At 42.2% G+C, this 19,370-nt stretch overlaps 1 protein-coding gene across 3 annotated transcripts in view; it reads right to left on the reverse strand.

Moving 5' to 3' along the window:
* Nucleotides 1-19,370, reverse strand: part of Fancd2 (Fanconi anemia complementation group D2) — a 61,294-nt gene that overhangs the window by 28,708 nt on the left and 13,216 nt on the right. For all 3 annotated transcript variants that reach the window (XM_077659787.1, XM_077659786.1, XM_077659788.1), the window contains exons 13-25: nt 18,843-18,916; nt 17,091-17,178; nt 14,375-14,410; nt 14,103-14,249; nt 13,035-13,169; nt 12,663-12,794; nt 11,607-11,714; nt 11,149-11,198; nt 10,905-10,964; nt 8,361-8,562; nt 7,352-7,431; nt 2,115-2,240; nt 633-849 (exon numbers count right to left, since the gene is read on the reverse strand). In XM_077659787.1, coding sequence (XP_077515913.1) covers nt 633-849; nt 2,115-2,240; nt 7,352-7,431; nt 8,361-8,562; nt 10,905-10,964; nt 11,149-11,198; nt 11,607-11,714; nt 12,663-12,794; nt 13,035-13,169; nt 14,103-14,249; nt 14,375-14,410; nt 17,091-17,178; nt 18,843-18,916 — 1,455 coding nt within the window. The remainder of the gene's footprint in view (nt 1-632; nt 850-2,114; nt 2,241-7,351; nt 7,432-8,360; nt 8,563-10,904; nt 10,965-11,148; nt 11,199-11,606; nt 11,715-12,662; nt 12,795-13,034; nt 13,170-14,102; nt 14,250-14,374; nt 14,411-17,090; nt 17,179-18,842; nt 18,917-19,370) is intronic.

The following is a 19,370-nucleotide window of genomic DNA, read 5'->3' on the forward strand; positions in this document are numbered from 1 at the left end:
TTTTAATGTGTACTAATATCTCGTTCTCAACTTAACATGAATTCTTCATTTAGTAAAATATGGCGATACTGATAAGCCACCAACCAGCACTGTGACATCAGTCCCGTTATTTGTCCTATTCCAAAGAAATAATTTTTACTTCCTCTAACCTTCACTAGGTCAAATAAATTTTGTTCAATGCCAGTTAAAATGGTTAAAAAAAAATTAATGCTTGGCCAGCAGTCATTATGGACCAATTATAGAAATAAAAAAGACCAAAAACACTTGGAAAAAATATGTAGACATCAACTAATAACATGCTGCATATCTACAGCATATGCTCACAATCCCAAAAGTTTCTTCGGAGCACTAGACTCTTTTAGCTTTTGTCACCACGGGAACTAGACCGGAACAAAATTTTTTTTTAAAAGACACGCCAGTAGAGAACATCAATCTCGATGGCCAATTTTCCCAGACCTTCCCAGTGTTTTCTGTGCATGAATGAAATTCAATGTGCCTTTCGTGAGAACGAATAAAAGCCCGCACTTCACTTGCCACAAGCTGTTGCCCTCCTTCGAGTTATGTTAGCTTGCACCTGCTGTACATACGTACCCTTTTATCAATGACAGTTATCACGCTTTACAGCTTCTCACCTCTCGAAACCAGTTGACACAGTAGAAGCTGGACGTGAGGACCATCTCACGCTGGTCGATGGAGAGGGTGTGAAATGAAGTGGACACATCATTAGCTGGCATCTTTACCGGACACCCCAGCAGAGCATCTATGCCTTCCAGCGCTTCGCCGCTGGTTGTCTGCTCCGCAATGCGCAACAGGCGAAACAGGGGGCATAGGGTCAGTAGAGAATGGTGCCTGCAAAAAGCAAAGAAAAAAGTAATAAATAATATTATAAATAAAAAGAAAGATAAAGACAAGTCACTGTATATCAAAGCCAGTTACATCACTGTCTAGTGATTATTTAATGCTGACTTATAACACATGGTAAACAGTGCAGCACTAAATTGAAATATACATATTGTTTATATACGAAATATATAAGCAAATATAAAGGCACATCGTGTATGTGCAACACACGAAACACTAAAAATAAAGGAGCCTCTAGCCAGATGCAGAAACCTCATGCAGCTCAGGAGTTTATCTCGGAAGAGGAAAGCGAGACAGGTGTTTCACTAAGGTATGCATTCACTCTTTTTCTGACGATGTGGTACAGCTTCGAGCTACCGGCGAGCAATTGCATCTTGGCTTTTGCCTAAAATCTTCTGTCTTATTCAGTCCTGACTCAGATGCGCATGCACTGCAGTTCACCGGAAAATGCAAGCCCACGTTAGATCTCGTGCATGGTTATCCATACAGCACCAGCAATCTGGTTTGCGTAGACCTTGCTGCAAGTCAGTGATGTCTTGCATTGCAGACTGCACTTTTGGAGCATTCCACAAAGGAGATAAACTATACTCCTAATCCTTGCCTTCTTCGTACATGCACAGGGTCACTAGTGAAATGGTGACAATTCAAGGTTTTGGTTTTTGTCTGCCCTGGCTCAGCGCTTCTTTTTGGCTTGCAGCCTCTGATTCTTTGAACAAGTGTCCCAGCTACTGCCGCTGCAGCCATGCAGGCTCGCTGCTGCTTGTCTGACTGTCTTAGGTGTGCTGAGTGAACGGGAAGCAATCTCTTCTCTGGCCAGAGCCCAGTGACAGCAGATGTGAAAAGAACTAAAATTGCTGCTAATATTTTCAAACGAAAGTGACTTTACTTTTCAGTAGCAGTGTTGATACTGTTCAGCTATTGTTTAATGCATAGTTTAATATGACTTTAACCAAAGTGGAGCTCACCAAGTTCAAAAAGCATAGGGTTCCAAAACAGCACAACATTGTGCAGATTTATGTGACTTCAAAGAGTGATGACAGGCAGTAGACAAGACACACAGCTCACATGTAAAAAGGCAATGCCAGGCATTCATTTTCGAGGTCTTGTATCATAAGCTAGGTTCGAGCGCCCAGTGATGTCATAGAAGACAGATTCTGTTATTCATGAAATTGCAAAATGTCAGATACCAATCAGCTACCCTGCAGAACATTTGGGCTCACAGCATGATCACTGCGCCGTAGAGGGCCACATACTTCTTTTTAGGCTTCAGCTGCTGCTGCTGCGTTTTCTCAGCAAGAAGCATCGGGAATAAATTTAGTGTGATGGCCCCTTCGGCTAGGTTGTCCAATCCGTAGCACAGCTCCTGCCGGAATGGTTCGCTAGGAAAGAAACAGAAAAAAGCAAAAACAAGATAAGGAGACTTGATAAAATAAGTTGCAGATTTAACCACATACCACACTGCAGGAACTCAGGACACAACTCGGGACACTCTGCATCCCACATGACCACAAAAAGATGCAGACCAAATAACTTTAAATTTTGTTTACATCTGACCCAGAAAAGTAAATGCAGAGTATTTAGAACTTCTGGAATATCACTCAAACATACTAGTACGACCAGCAATGAAGATCTGTTCTATACATCTCACTTGTTTTATTTTGTTGACTGCAATAAACATTGCATGAAAAATTCTTCGCTATTCCTATTACTCCAGCCTTAGCATACCAGATGTTTTGCCCAAGAAGTTCTGCAATTTTTAAAAATAGGCTTTTCAATTTAGTCTCCCTATTCAGTGAGAGGCATGTAGCCCGCCAAAAGTAATATACATATCAGTTAGAATTTCGAAAACACAGTTACCGTCAGTGCTGTGGTACAGCAAATTTTGGCTATATCGTGCGAAAATACATGCGCTTTCGAGAAGCTTGCAGGTAAAGCAACCCCTACAATGCATGTAACTCGTCGAAATAGCCAAAATTTGTTGGGTCACGGTGCCAAGGGTAACTGCGTCACCAAAATTATGAAAACTGATATAGATATTATTTACAGTGGGCCACATGCCTCTTAATAAATAAAGAGACCAACAGTTACCGTATTTACACGATTGTTAGTCGACCCTTTTTTTGAAATTTAAAATTCCGAAGTGGGGGGGTCGACTTACAATCGAAATGAAACCTTGAACTGCCAATAAAAGCAAGAAAAACAATCTATCAGGGACGCTACTGCGATGTTAGAAATTTTTGTTTGCTCTACGGCTCCAAACGTAGCATTCAGGTATACCGCGGGCTTTTTGGCCAGGATTTTTCATTTCTTATTTTTACTGCGCACACCGTTACCCACCGCGATGGTTCAGTGCTACTGAACAGGATACCCGGGTTACAACTCGACCGCGGCGGCAGCGTTTCGATGGAAGCGAAACGCAAAGGCGCCCGTGTGCTGTGCGATGTCAGTACAGCAGGTTAAAGATCCCCAGGTGGTCGAAATTATTCGGGAGCCCTTCACTACGCACCTCGTTCTTCCTTTCTTCTTTCACTCCCTCCTTTATCTGTTCCCTTACAACTGGGTTTCCGCCAATTTGAGACAAATACTGCGCCACTTCCTTTCCCCCAAAACCAATTTCATTTCACTTCACTCGCGGGAAGGGCCGCTGTCCCACTGTTCCAATCGCGGAGTCTGCGCCAGCGGCCAGGAGTGTCGCTAGCTGATGGAAGAGCCGCTATTTCAGTTGGTTGCGCAATACGTAACAGCGGCGCTTCTGGGGAATGCCGATGTTTGCTGGAAGAGCCGACGCCCCGACACCGATCACTTTTTGTTTGGTGGTGCTTGGAGTTGGTGCTTTTGACTCGACTGCCGGCTGCGTGCTTCGCCATGAGCTCTCCAGGTTCGAAAAGCATTCGGCGCTCATTCACTGCAGCGTTCAAGAGGGAGGCCATCATTTACGCCGAAGAAACCAACAACTGCGCGGCGGGCCGCAAGTTCGACGTTTCTGAACGGTTGGTGCGGGAGTGGCGGAAGCAGCGAGACAAAACTTTCGATTGCGACTCCAAGCGAAGAGGTTTCCGCGGGTCGAAGTCGGGACGCTTTCTGGAGCTGGAGGTCAAGCTTGCAGCATATGTCACCGAAATACGTGATCGGTCCCTTCCAGTGGCATGCGAAATGATCACGCAACAAGCCCGGGTCTTTGCTGTGGAAGCTGGAATACTCCGAACAGACTTCAGAGCCAGCAGGGCTTGGGCTTCGAAATTTATGAAGAGGGCTGGCTTCTCTCTTCGTCGGCGTACTAGTGTATGCCAGAAGCTGCCTGCTGCTTACGAGGAGGAAGTTCTCGCCTTCCATAGGCACTACCTAAAGCTCCGCGACACGCGGCGATACCTGCTCGGCCAAATGGCAATATGGACCAGACTCCCGTCTACTTCGACATGACGAGCAACACAACAGTGAGCGTGAGGGGAGCTCGCGAGGTTAAGCTTCTCACGACAGGAAATGAGAAACTTCGGTTCACTGTTATGCTATCATGCTTGGCAGATGGCACAAAGCTCCGACCGTACATCGTCTTCAAAAGAAAAACTATGCCAAAGGAAATGTTCCCGAAAGGTGTGATTGTGCGAGTGAACGAAAAAGGCTTTATGACGGACGGCTTAGTTATTGATTGGTACTATCGGGTGTGGCTTTTGAGGCCAGGGGCATCCCTCAAAAATCGCAATCCGAACCTCCTCGTGCTGGACTCATTTCGCGGCCACCTTACCGCGAAAGTGAAGGCAGAGCTCCGAAAAGAAGATACAGATATGCTGGTGATTCCCGGCGGTCTGACGGGGCAGCTGCAGCCGCTAGACGTTGGCATTAACAAGCCATTCAAGGACTTGCTCCGGCGTGAGTACAACGAGTGGCTGGCGGCAGAAGGGCGGGAACTTACGCCAACGGGGCGCGTGAAGAAAGCCTCCCTGGCGGCTGTGTGCGGGTGGGTGATTTCCGCTTGGGCGGCCGTTCCACGCGATGTCGTGGTGCGGTCATTTAGGAAGTGCGGGCTTTCCATGGAGGACGATGTGCTGTGGGATCGCAGCGGCGACGACGACAACAGCAGTACCACTGAAGATGACTCAAGTGAGGATGAATAGCCTATCTATGCAATAAATTTTCGTTTTTGAAGCGCTCCACCGGTGTTTTTTTTTTTTCGGACATGCGATTGGGGGGGTTGACTTACATTCGCGTCAACTTTTTTTTTTTTTCGGACATGTGATTTGGGGGGGGGGGTTCGACTTACATTCGAGTCGACTTACAATCGTGTAAATACGGCATAGTTAAAAAGTTATCTACTCAATATAAGGTAACCAGCCTACTAGCTAGAGCGTCTTAGCTGTATTTTGATACACTACACTGCTGACAATGCAATGCCGAAAAAAGCACTCTTCTAACTCAAAAAGCATATATTGAAAAACTGCAGAACATCTTAGATTAAACACCCGGTATAACGTGTTTTCTCCAGCAGGACATGTTTTTATTATGCACCTGTACAAGAGACATATGAGACTCAAGGTGTTAATTTTGTAATGTTGATATATAAAATTCTCATGATAGACTGAATTATAGATTCACTGCCTTGCATGAGCCCTCTGAAGGTGTAGTATTGCTCGCTTGCAATTTCGGTTCTGCGTGTATATGCAGTTCATTGTATTTGTGGGAGTGATCAATCAACATGGATCCCATATAACAAGGTTCATCCTTCATCTTTGCGTATACTGCAAGATGCAGGCAAAGCTAGGTACCTATTTTTTGTAAGTCTTTGGATATTCGTAATCTATAGCCCACGCAGAGATTTTGCGTTGTTTCATGTAAAAGTCATACCTGAACAAAGCTATAATGACTAATTACCACTGGAAAGTTTTGCATGTTGTCTAATCAAAATTAGTTTCATTTACCTTTCTGGTTCAATACCTGGAGTGTGGTGGCTGTCATTTCAAAGAGCAGTTTTATTTACTGCCACTTCTTTTACTATACAATTCATTAATTTTATGGAAATATTCTGAACACAATAAAGTATCTTAACTTATTCCTTTTTTGATACTTGCATTTGTCCTCGGCCTTCTGCTCCAAAACCACTTTCATTAATTTCGCATCACAAGACCTGCAAACTCAGAATAAATTAAGTATTTGAAGGTCAAATAAAGGATGCAGTCGAAATTTGAAGCAAATTAAACCTGTACTCACTTAAAATACATCAACGTCTTGTTTGATAGTAGATTACTTGCTTTCACATCTGTTCTCTACTACTTAATCAGCTGGCCGCTGGAAAAACAAGAGCACATGGCTTTGCACATGGTTGGCATATCTAAATGGTGTGGTGCAATGCTGCAGCACGTCCACATTGCACAAGTGGCAAAAATGCGCGCTCCTTATGATTTACCACACCAACAGGACCAACAGACACCACTGCACACTGATAACATGACATTTGCAAACCCGAGTGTGGTGGGAGACCAGCTGATGCAAGTTTTCATCTACCAGGAAAATAAAGAAACCGTTGGGATCAGAAATATGAGCAGCAGCGTTCCACACTCCGTTCTTTTCTGGCAGTGGGTGACACTAGTCCATCAGATGGCTCAGCTGGCTTTTTCCACAGCTAAGTTTGCAAGTGACAGGTACAGAATCCCTTTTTCCACAGCTGGCACATGACATACATTTCTTGGTTTCACGGGACAAATCAGACAAACACACATGTATAATACTGCTGCCACGTGGAAACTTCCGATCTTAATCGAGCCCAATCCTGATTTGTTTCGAGCGTGCTCAAAATGCACCACTGCTACATGTTCCCACTCAGTCCCAAATGATAAGTTGGTCAGGTGGTGCTCCACAGTACATAGTCATAAAAATGTTGGCAAACAAACGGGTGTGTAATCAAGTAAATGTAAACAAAACCAATTCTGATCAAAAATCACAACTGCAGCAGGTTCCCTCACAAACGTGCACCAAGCACGTTACATATTACTGGCCCATGCGTATGGGTGCTCATTTGTTTACTACTGCCTAGGCTGATGGGCAATCTGTCTTTAAATTTGAATTTGATTGCTTCCTGAGCACCAGGCCAGAAGCTCTCGGCCAGGATCGAAAATCTCACTCACTCTTTAGGAATCAGCTTGTGGTTGAGCACGATCAGGTTCAATCACAACTGAATTGGTCATGTAGCAACACCGGATCTGCATTAAGTTCATTCCTGAACGACTCGATCATGATTGAAAGTGTCTGTGTAACAACACTAAAAGCACTTTCAAATAAAATGAATGACGAGGTGACATTCTACACAAAAACTGGTATTAAAGAAAGGTGATACAAACATAAATTTTTACTAATTATTATAAGGTTGCTGGAAAATGCAGGCTTCTGTACTAGTAAGGAGTTTTGAGCTAATACAAGACAGCTGTCTCCCATAGATTTCTGGCATCTCCCATACAACGATACAAATGCCTTGACATGTGCACTGCTCAGAAAAACTCACATTTGCTCCTGATCGTCCGGTGTCACATCCACGATATAATCATCCTGGAAGTCTGTGATGATGGTATCGCTGATCCAGGACTGTAAAGTGAGGTTTCCAATAGGCATTTCAGTGAAGATGAACCAAACATAAGAATATGTACTACCAACAATAGAGCATTAAACTAGCACTGGTGAAGTAAAAAGTAACACAAACTAAGCTTCAATACCCATGTGCTGCTATATGCCGAGACAAACTGTCATTCACTATTTCCTTAATTCATAAAATATATCACAGCTTCAACAGTCAATTCAGAGCTATTCTCAGCAAGAGAAGGCACACTCAGCAACATTTTCCTTATTATAAAAAAATCAACTACAACATAGCAAATCAAGCTGAAAATCCGGTTTTTCCACCCTAACTTGCAAAGAAATTGCATTCCTTTATTTTAAATGTCCAGCACCAAAATCTTCAAAATGTCTGGAATAAAATTGAAGGCGGCTTATTTGATAGGAACAAACATACCGACTGCTGTGCTGCTCAGAGGGTCAAGTAAAAATTTGCTCAAGGTTAAACTGCTGGCTTGTTCAAGCTTGAGTTTCACTGTTACTTCACTCGGGTGGAGTGCTTATCCAACTTAGCTAGAATAAGCTGGGTATGGACAATGTCTGCATTGATGCTGAGCCAAACCAAACATTTTTCCTCAACAGGAATGAGGTCGCATTTTTTTTTTTTGCTAGAGATAAACTCTCTCTCCCCTATAGTTCACCGCAGACTGCCCTTCCATCAATTCCATTATCAGAGTTATACCACCACAGCAACAGATAGTGCGACTGCCGCAGCCATTCTGAAAATTATTTTTTTCAATCTGGCACCACTCCAGGCTTCACCTGCTTCTGATTCATTCTAGCCAAAGCAAGTAAGAACCCCCTTTTATGAAAGAAACGGCTGACTAATAAAAAGTTACGCCTTTAAAAAATGCAAGAAGTTACAGCTCAATGCTATGGGTAGCTGCAGCAGATGCCTGTACCTCAATGCTCTGGCCCAGCTCTCCATGGACGACAATACGGCTGAGCTCATCGTAGAAGAGGGACATGGCTTGCGGCCAGCTAGATGTCGATGCCCTCACAAGCTCAAGAAGGTCAACCGCAGAGCGAATCAGTTCGGCAGGTGTGGCATTGCTCGTTGAAGATGATGCCGACAGCTGAAGCGTGTCGCTGACCCTGATTCCCCTGTCAGGTAAAAACATTCGAAAGTGGTTTCAGCAAAGTAAGGTCCTAACCTAACTGTTATTCTCTAGCACCGGCCAAGGGCACACACGAGTAACATCATGTGAATCATTCACCTCAACAAACTGTAAAACAGTACAAATAAGAGCGCTAAATGAAAAGCAAACTACTGATAATAGTAATAATAATTGGTTATGAGGAAAGGAAAGGCACAATGCTGTCTCACTCGGGGATGGACACCCAAACCAGGCCATTCAAGAAAGGGATGAAGGAGCAGGTGAAAGAAGTAAAAAAGAAGTCGTAGTGCAGGGCTCTGGATGAATTTTTACCACATGGGACCTGGGATTCTTCAACATGCTCTGACAATGCATGGCACAAGAGCGTCTATGCTACAGTGCAGTTCCAGCAGTAAAGAGAAGGAAAAATATGATGATTCTGGTTAAATGCAGCAGAAACAGAGAAGAACGGCAAGAGGAAATACAGCAGAAAAACAAATGATGCAGGCAGTGCAAACAGCATGACTGTAAAAGAGATTCTTGCAGCTGCATATACATGCACAACCCCTCAAAAACCCTCTATATGATTAATAAATGAAATGGTGACACTTTTTGCTGCATGAAAATAAAGATGAAAACAACCCACACACACACACAATGTAAAGGACGTAACTGCCAACCATTATGCAGAGTGTAAATGTGTGATTCAATCATAGGGGTTGCTGGAACTTTTTTGCAGACCCGACATCAGAAGTCTCCGTCATCATCATCACTGCAAGTTTACGTGATGCTGCGCCTCTTGCACGGCAGTGCTCGTCTTCCCTCAGTCATTAAAAAGCGTTTGTTGCTTCCTATCACGGCCATCCCACCTCCGCCCTTTGGGACGCCCACACAGTAAAAGGTAGATTGTGATGTCCATCAGAGGGGTAAGGGAGTGATGCATGAGCCACAATGGAGATCGACTTAAGTATCACATGGAACCCTGCTGCAGACAAAATTCTATGAGGTTTGCCGCCTTGGCCAAGGGCAGCCATCCCCCCATAGGAGATGTCTTCTAATTAAAGCTCTGGATGCAAACTCCTGTCCCAATAACTAATAACCATCCAAAGGCTTCAAACGCTGGAATGAAGTTGCACAGTCGCAATATGACTGTGTAGAGAAGGCCCAGCAACAATGCAGTCAACATAAACGCATGTGTGTGCGTGCGTGCATGCACAGTTCACTGCGCGCAACAGTGGACATTCACACACTGGCGACTCCTCATCTCCTGGAAAGTTCTGTCGGCACAACCCAGTTTTCCTGACATAGCATGCCACAGTGATTATTGTGCCCGCACAATTGTTTTCTGCTAGTCTAGCTACGCCAATGCCAAAAAAGTGGCAGTAAACAGACACAAATAAGAGCTAGTTATTGCCTCTGGAAGATCTAGATAAAACAGCTGAGCATGCTTATGCTTTAAAATGGCTAGTTCAAAGTCAAAGATAGCAAATGCCCACAAACTACGTTGCTCTGGCAAGGAGCTCCACATAAATTAGAAACAAATAGAATGCACACAATAATACTAGAAAATTAGGATACCATAAATGTGGTCCCTTCCATACTACAGAATTCGAGTTATAGGGTTTTGAGGTCGCCACTCCAGGAACAGGAACACACTTTTCTTCCGATTTCTGAAGTGGCAACTTCAGAAACGGGAAGCTTTATGATAGGCAGGATAATTCTACCCATATTGCATTCTTTGATGTCAAGACAAACCAATGGCATGCATTTCAGTAAATTCCCTGCACCAATTCTTCTTACAATTTCTCTCCAAAACCTTACATAACATTAACTACATAAGTGCAAAAGCACTAGTTCTACACAAAATTAAATGGCCCCCCATATTTGGAATCAGCATTCAAAAACACAAGTTCACTGGAAGTTTCATAGTTCTGACTTTATTAATAAAAACATTTTTTCTAAGAGCAGCTTACCCCATTAATAATGATAAGTAATAGTCAAAATGCTGCAAATGCAAGTGAGCTGCAAAGACATTACAAGTAAAAAAAAGCAAACAAAATAAAACGAAAAAAGCTCATGCAAAGGCTATTACAGCTGCAAGCAATGTTCTTGGCAGTCCAGCACCAATACATGCATAATTCACACGCTCAAGTGATGTGCTCTAAACACCGTAAACTAAAATTCAACATTTCAACTACACACACATACTAGTGTACACAAAAAAAAAACAGAGCACTGGGACTTCAACAGTTATCCGGAAAAAAATATAAACAAGTGATAATTAGCTTTTAATTCCACACATAACACATTCAGTCTAATTAGCATGAAAGGTAAATTTATCAAGCTCACCTGGTTGAGGCCATGGCCTTGACTGTCATCAGCGCTGCAACAACACCGATCCGCTTTGACCTGCAAGTGTTCCGCAAACTTTTCTAGCACATCTAAGAGCTCATGGCCACCAAAGCATAGCCACCAAAGCCACAACATTACACCAAATCATTCCTCAGTTTTCCAGATAGAATTATCTGAGCCATTTTGCTGTGCTGTGGGCACAGTATGCATAAAAAATGGAAATGAGCTACAAATAACTCACCTAGGGCATGACTTCGTCACCATCTTGCGTATCATCATTTGCAGCTCATCCTGCATGAAGCACAATATCCATACACCAATTAGCCAAACTAAGATTCATGGCAGCAGTCTTCAGGCCTCGGTTACTGCAGAAAGCAACATTAGAACTGTCAACATATGCTAATCAACCTCTGTGAGCAGCTCAAAGCTGGCTGAGCAGATAAGAATACGCTATGCACTCATCACCCAGAGGTACAAATCTTCAGTTACGATCGAAATGTAATGCTGGAAGAACACCAGCAGAGAAACCTTCCTGTCAGCTATGCAAAGTTCTGACTATACAAATCAGCAGAACAGAAAGGTACAGTGGCCATTGAAGTTGGATGCATTTTACTTGACAAACAGAGCATATTCCAATGGGCAACAGGAACGATGCTTTATGGTGGAAGACGCACCATGCCAGTGTTGAGCAAGGCTTACCTGGTATGTTGCACCTTCACGGCCTCCACGGTAGGCGATTAATGCAATGATGAGGAACAATGTCCGAATCTGACACAGTGAGAGGTTCCGCAGTATGTCAAGGGTGCTCTGCATTTATGGCAGAAAATAAAAGCGAAAAGGCATTAAAAAAAAAAACTTAGTCTCTTCTAATGCTCTTAGTACTACCTGAAAACATGTATGGAATGCATTCTACTTTTGTTAACCTCGCTCTTTTTCATGGGGTCAACAGCTGCTTCTTTGTGTTACTGCTTTCATAATGCATTGATGTACTATAAGACTTGATCACTTGCTAGCAACTGGATATCTCCTCAGAAGGGAATAATAATTAGATGGCTCATAACCCAGTATGCCGGAATCTAATGAGCCACTCAAAGCCTATCTTAAAAATATTATTTCAAAAGCATCCACACTCTCGACATGCACTCGGCTTCAGAACAACTAAAAAATTGTGCAGCTGTTTTGGCAACAGTCTACAAGCGACTCAAATGTTTATAAGTATACAGCATTACTAGGACATTTCAACTCAAGCTAGAAACAAAAATGCATGAAAGCTAAGCAGTATAACGTAACTCGAAGTAAAACACTGTTGGCAATCATGCAACGCAAGACTAATCTGGAAAGCAGCTATAACAAGGAAGCTAATAAAATGAAACGAACAATTCTACCAGTCAGAATGAAGCGCTACAACCTTTTGTGCAATGGTTTCAGATGTTGTGCCACATGTGTGCACTCTTTTAAAACTTTCCTACAAAAATTTTGAAACAATATTTAAAAATTTAGGTACGAAAAAAAAAAAAGGGAGTTTAATCAATCTAGCTCAAAGCCACTTCGCCACTTAGGTTTTCAAATATGCTTTAACTACGCAACATACTAGAGATAACCTTAGCGCACTGAAGGAAGGATGGGCAAAATGAAGGGTGCCTATATGTTATCTCATATGATTCTCCTTCCAAGTCATTACTGATAAGTCCATGGATGAATCAGCATCACAGCTGACATAGACACTCATAGAAGACATGCCAAAACACTGCCAACCTTGAAGAAACCACCATATGGAGCCATGAGGTTTGTGTGCTGGCGAACAAGCTCCAATGCACACTCAAAGGCAGCATCCATCTGGGCAGTGACTCCACTGCCAAAGTGGGTCACAAGGTTCAGTACCACCTCCTGAAGTTTGAAACAATCATTATAAACAAAAGCCACAAAAAACAAACAAAATTGTGAACTCTATGTAGCTTTGTTTTGCTTTTATGAATGTTAAAAGTCTGGACGCACAAAATGAACTAAGCCTCACAGTCTATGGCTTCATTTTACGTAGAAATGAAATTCTTTGAAAACTACATGCAAAAATAAGACAGAAATAATTGGCATAAACGCTTAGTTCACGAAGAAGGTAATGATGCATGCCTCTCTGGCGGTGCCTTCATAGCAGACAAACATGCGTTGGTACATTCGTTCCCCAAACTTGAGGACCTGTGGCTCGGGACACCACAGCAACACCTGAGCCAGGTGCATCATGGTGCGACTGTACACTTTCATCACCTGGAAAGATGGAAAGGAAGGCGGTTGAGCAACATTCTACCACATGGGACAAGTTTGTTTCAACACACGTAATCTCCATTGCACTGAGAAAAGAATAACTGCTTGTCTATACCTCATCTGAAGGTTTGCTTCTGGTATTTTAGAACAGAGTCCCTAATAGGAACTGCTCCAACTCAAACAGCAGCACTGTGGTGACCTTCTGGGTGAACCCCCCCCCCCAGAGCGCTGTCGACGGGAGTGCACTTCTTCAACCAGAGCCAAAGCGAAGTCCAAAGCATGCTATGCCACAAAAAGGGTGTGTGTCAGCGCCAATACAAGAGCCTGCAATCACCACCGCTGGTGCATTGCTATGCTAGTGCTGTCACTTTGTGCTGGGGCATGGAAACTTCTGATAAAAGCACCCGCCACTGATGGTGGCATTGTCTAGGACTGACTCCAATCGCAGACTACCATTGCTGTAACCCCTACTTGCCATGAGTCTTAAGTGTGAAACCTTCATAATGATTCATGCTTCCCTCAGCAGCAAGCAGGCCTTGAGCCCCCACTGAGCACATTTCAAGAACATAGCCAGTGCAGCAATAGCCTGCTGATGCCATTATAAGCTGCATGCATAGCCAAAGGGGGCATTTAAAGGTACTTCGAGAGCTCTGTTTAGCTGCAAAAAATAGCGCTCACTTGTGCTTCCCTTTCTCATCACTGATGGAGTCAATAGGAGCTACTCCCTTCCCAATTCAACAAGAGGAACATGAGTCTGTTCTTTATTGTGGATATATGCACTGTGTACCTTCATTTTCGGTGTACCTGCACATTGCTAATGGTGGAGCCCTTAGCGAATATTTATAAAATGCAGCAGTATAGCAATTGATATCAATCTAACGAATCAGGATAACTGATAGCATTCCTAAGTTATAGCAACCTTTAAATGCAATTCACCTGAGGGTGCGAGTCGAAGGTCCGGTCAAGAAGGCTTCCTGTGAAGTGGCCACTGCGCACTTTCTTGCGAAGCAGGCTCTCCACAGACTTGGCTTCGGGTTTTGGCAAGAACTTGTGCAGCATCACCAGAAACAGAATGTCCAAAGTCTGAAAAAAAAATAATTTCAAGCAAGCAAAGATGAAGAAGTGGTAGGCACAGAGTACACTTCAAAAATGTTACCACAATTTTAGCATGCTATCAAGTGACAACAATGTGAACAGTGCAGACAGACCTTGTGCTCTGCAGCCAACTTGACATTCTCTATAATCTGCAGGAAAAAAAAGGCAAATATATATGCATGATACTGCTGTTTCATGACAATGTATTTATGCTCTCAAAAACGCACTGGCATATATGCTGCTGGTGTCTGATAAACTAATTTGAATCAAGCAAATTATTTGATAACAAATGCAATAAAAAAAAGTAAAAGTTCTGATTATGCAGCCGTGGAGCACAGGTTGCAGCATGAAGCAAGGAGCAGCTAATATATTATTGAAAACCATATGCATCTTCTTGCAACAAAAGATGACCTCCGCCATAATCCATTCATACTGAAAACAGACAATCACCACCAAAATCATTGCCTGCCATAGTTTTCCTCATAAATTTGCATAGAATACAGATGGCTTGAACAGCGACTTTAATGGTGCAACCATGATCACCCAATCGTGTTGAATGGACGCTAAGGAGAATTGTAAACAATTTTCATTCTCAGTTATAATCGATTTCATGGCTCTTTATAGGTATGTTGAATGTTTGTCCACCAGCAAAAGACGTATTTACTGCTGAGAAAAATGAATTCAAAAATTTTCCTGCCACTCAGTTCAAACTTGCAACATCTACATTAAAGAACTCCGTCACTAACTTTTCCAAGTGCAAGGCAATGTAGCATAGCCTCTCAAATCCACGCCAAAAAAAAACCGTGTCAATGCATCCCGTTAACTTATGAAACAGCTGCTGGCTGCAACATCTGTATTTCATTTTTGGCCTTTTCAAGCTGATAAAAGTGGTGTTTTTGCTGAAAGTAGCATCTTTTTCATCAGAATGCCATAACTATTGACACAGACCAGGTTGCATTTGTCTTCAGTGTTTTCATAAAGGTATACAAGATAAGCTGAAACTTAAAAAACACCAATTTTTTTTTTACCCTTTATCAGTCTCAAATACTGAAACCTATGTTAACATTATTCAATGACCATCATGCTTTTCCACTTTTACATTCTGAAATGTTTGCGTCAGGTGGACCACCGTCAGAAGTACTTTACTGGGAGAGGTGCACAACAGGTCACCAAGGCGGCCAAAGAAGCGAATTGACAAGCAAAGAACCATAAAACTGACAACGGTACTGACCACATGGCTAATGGCTACTAAACAGATGTTTCAGTGCAGGTTTCTTTTTGCCAAAAAAACTGGTGCAAATATTTGTTTTGTCTTTGAACTTCTCAACATATCATTTCTTCTTACATTTCACCCAATAATAAAAAAAAACAAGAAAAGAAATAAGGATAATTTCTTTTCCAGCTTTATTTGCACAAAGATACAAAGCTAATGAAATAGAATGGTACAGATCTATGCAGTAATTTTTTTCCACAGCAGTTATATGCTTTGAAAACTCAAGAAAGAGTTACAGTTTTGAGAAAAGCTTTACAAAACTGTGAATATTTGCAGAAAACCAAAATTCCAGTTCAGTTAAAGGACAACAGAATAGGCAATAAAATAAAACAAACCCGAATGACCTACTTGTTGGAGTTGCTGAGAAAAGTGGTTTTAAATATGTCTCAAAAGACACATAAAGTATAAGGCCTGCCCTGTGAGCGTAACATTTTTCCAATATTATATGTATACCTGGTCTCCAAGAGCCTGAGGTCCCTAGTGGCTGCAGAAAAGGCAACCTCAATAACAAAAATAACAACCATCAAATTTAGAAAAAAATTGTGAGCAGAGCAGACTACAAAAAGAGAAAATGCAGCCATATAATGCATTTCATTCATTAAAAAAAGAAATGCAAGCAAAATTTTGTGCAAGGACCATCTTTGGCATTCATTAGACTTGTGCAGTTCTACGGCTCAAACATAGAGCCCTTGGCCTTTGGGTAAAACCAAATTTTACCAGATTCTTGCAGCACAAGCATGGCATATCTGAAAAATATAGTGAAACCCGGTTTCTCCCCGAAAATGCCTCTTCGAGAGCATGCACAAGGCTAAGGAAATGAGGGTCTGGTTAGCATAAACATATATAAGAAACGGCACAGAGAACAATGTTTTCATGAACAAAGCTGAAGACACTACACGAAAATCAGCTGATAACCTGTACTTATTCCAGAGGAGAGCTTGTTCAAATGGTTATCTTAATTTGAGGATATGCTTTAAAAGTACTCAACTTTTAGAAGAAGGACGCCAAACATGGCTACTGAGCAGGGATTTATTCAGCACTATGTATCAAGCGCTAGCCACTCTAACAATGCCCTGCTCTAGAGCTTGCTTGCATACGAAGTGCTGCTTAGGACATTGACGGTTTATGCGATGAAGTAATTGTAACAGATCAGAAAAAATATAATTTGATTAAGTTTTCTCTGCGCAACCTATCATTTCCATGTTTGAGAAGTACTGAGGAAAAAGTGGGGCGTTTTGTGCCCCGCATGAACGTGACCACCTATAGTAAATTGTCTTTTGCTGCAAAAAAAGGACTGAAAAAACCCGAAATATGTTTGCTAAATAACCCGCTTTGTACCACAATTTTAACTAAAAAATACTGCCCAATTTTTACCCTCCGAATTCTGGAAAATATAAAACTCGAAAACAAAGGGCCCTATTCATACATCATTCCTGCAGGTAATGTGTTAGCAATGTCGGATTACAGCTTCCAGCACTGATTTTGTGTGTCGTTCGTATATTAATTAAGCAGAACAAAAATAAAATTACAGTCCTGTATGCAGACACAACACGCACCTTGAGCCAAGCATCGCGAAGGAACCTGCGCAGCTGAACGGCATTCGAAATTTCAGTGAGTACCAAGAGCTCTTCATCTTCTTCGGCACTGCACAGAGATTGAACACAGTTCTATTTCTTCTTTTTTTTTAGCATGTGTTTTGCAATACCAAAATTGGCTTAATGTTCTATGTCACTCAAGGGACACAGAGAGGTGGCACCACGTACCAAAGAAAGCACAAGGGCACTGAATGGTGCACCAGCCAAACACAAGTCTGTGATTTAGTACCACCACGACCACAAGCAGAACTCAATGGATTGTTTCTTCAAGGCAGGAAAACTTGCAAGTCCATCTGGCAAATTACACTGCTGTCATGATCAATCCACTCCAGTAAGGGCAACAGTGTTAGTTTTCGCATGACTCATATAGTAATAAACGCACTCCCCGAAGTGAGCCATCAAAAATTGAAAAAATTTCACTCCGCATAATAACTGCACCTACTAAATTACTACTATTTTTGTTTGCCATAAAGTGTGTTCGTTATGCAAGTAAATAAGCCACGTGGTTAACTTTAAGAGCAGTTTGTTACATGCTGCTTATTAATATCAATATATTTAGCTGCTGGCTCCTGTGAAGTGGTCAAAACAAAGGCACTGCACATTTCACTGGAACTGCATCCCCACACATCAACTTCACAAAAAGCCTAGCAAGAGGAATACTTTAGAGATGTTGCATCTGTTGCATAACTATGGTCGGATACAACTTAAGTCTGCAGTGAAGCTCCTCCCACATTCAGGACTGCCGCACAGAATTCCTCCAAGACAAAAAAGTAGTTCACTTTTGAAACTTCTCTTGTACCTGAACAAGAAGATAATCGCAAGAGAAAGGTTACAAGCTCTATAATTTTGATACCTGGCTTGTTTCGTAAAATTAAGCATTAAAAAGCTGATTTCGTTTACTTTTGTGGTTGGCTAGCAGAGTAATACAGTACGCCACAGACCGTGGCCCAGCGTTAAGAACTGCTGTTTTTTTTAAGTTGTATCCTACTATAGCAGCATCCAACACATTCTTATTGACAACAAATATTCACACAAAGCACAATGTGCATACACAGTTTAGAGATAATCGAAGTTTTTTTTTTTTTTTCAATTCACGTCAGTTTTAAATACTCCAGCATAGCACAGGACAGCACAGTGAGCTATGGAAAGAAAAATGATAGGTCTAACGTTTTGAGAAAGAAAGAGGGCAGAATGGGTCAGGGGTCAAATACGGGTTCATGACATCCTAGTCGAAATCAAGAGGAAGAATTGGGCTTGGGCAGGGCATGTAATGCAAAGGCAGGATAACCGATGGTCCTAGAGTGTACCACACTGGGCTCCAAGGGAAGGGAAGCATAGCAAGGGATGGCAGAAAGTTAGATGGGCGGATGAGATTAAGAAGCTTGCGGGGATAGGGTGGCCGCAGCTGGCACAAGACAGGGTTAATAGGACAGATATTGGAGAGGCCTTTGCCCTGCATTGGGCATAGTCAGGCTGATGATAACGATGATGACAGCCTATACCCAGTTCTCCTTTGTGTTGTTTAACTTGCAATTCTTGGCAAAATGCTGCACAAAAAGTTTTGCAGTTCAAATTTCTTTAGACATCAAAACTGCACCCTTCAAAGTTTGCCCCGAAAAGCAGAAAGAAGCCCCAAAAGGAAGTGTGACAAGCATCATAAAATGAGCAAGTGAACTTGGGCCAACATCACCCAAAGCAGATGATGAGGTGTACCTGAAGCTTGTAGGTGTTGACGAGAGTGGCAGAATGTGGCGGAGTTCAAGGTTGGCACGGAGCTCAGACACCACCTAGAACGAAAGCAGATGTAATTTAAGATTTTTAAGATTTCCATAAGCTGCTACTAGAAGTTATTTTCTCAAAAGTAATATAGATATCTTCATACTGTCGAAACACAGATGGCCTTTACTTTTTCATACAACATTCGTACAGCACAGCCCCTGCTAAATCTTTAAAAATTTTCCAAACCACACTTAATCTAACAGTAACAAATACATCGAATACCTTGCATTCTGATAAAGGTGAAGTCTTTGAAAGCCACCACAACACAAGGACTTTAGATGAAAATAGTGCTCCAAAGGTTGAAAATGATGCATACTGGTGTAAGCAAAAAGTGATTTTGGTATTTGCCCACATTAAACTACAACCGCTGCAAACCTTGTAAATGTTAACCTGTGCACAGCTGCAGCAAAAACCTTAAAACTTTCAGTGCTGATAAAGAGGTTCGAAGATTCCAAAGGCTTG

This window comes from Amblyomma americanum, chromosome 3, assembly GCF_052857255.1.
Source record: "Amblyomma americanum isolate KBUSLIRL-KWMA chromosome 3, ASM5285725v1, whole genome shotgun sequence".
Lineage (NCBI taxonomy): Eukaryota > Metazoa > Arthropoda > Arachnida > Ixodida > Ixodidae > Amblyomma > Amblyomma americanum.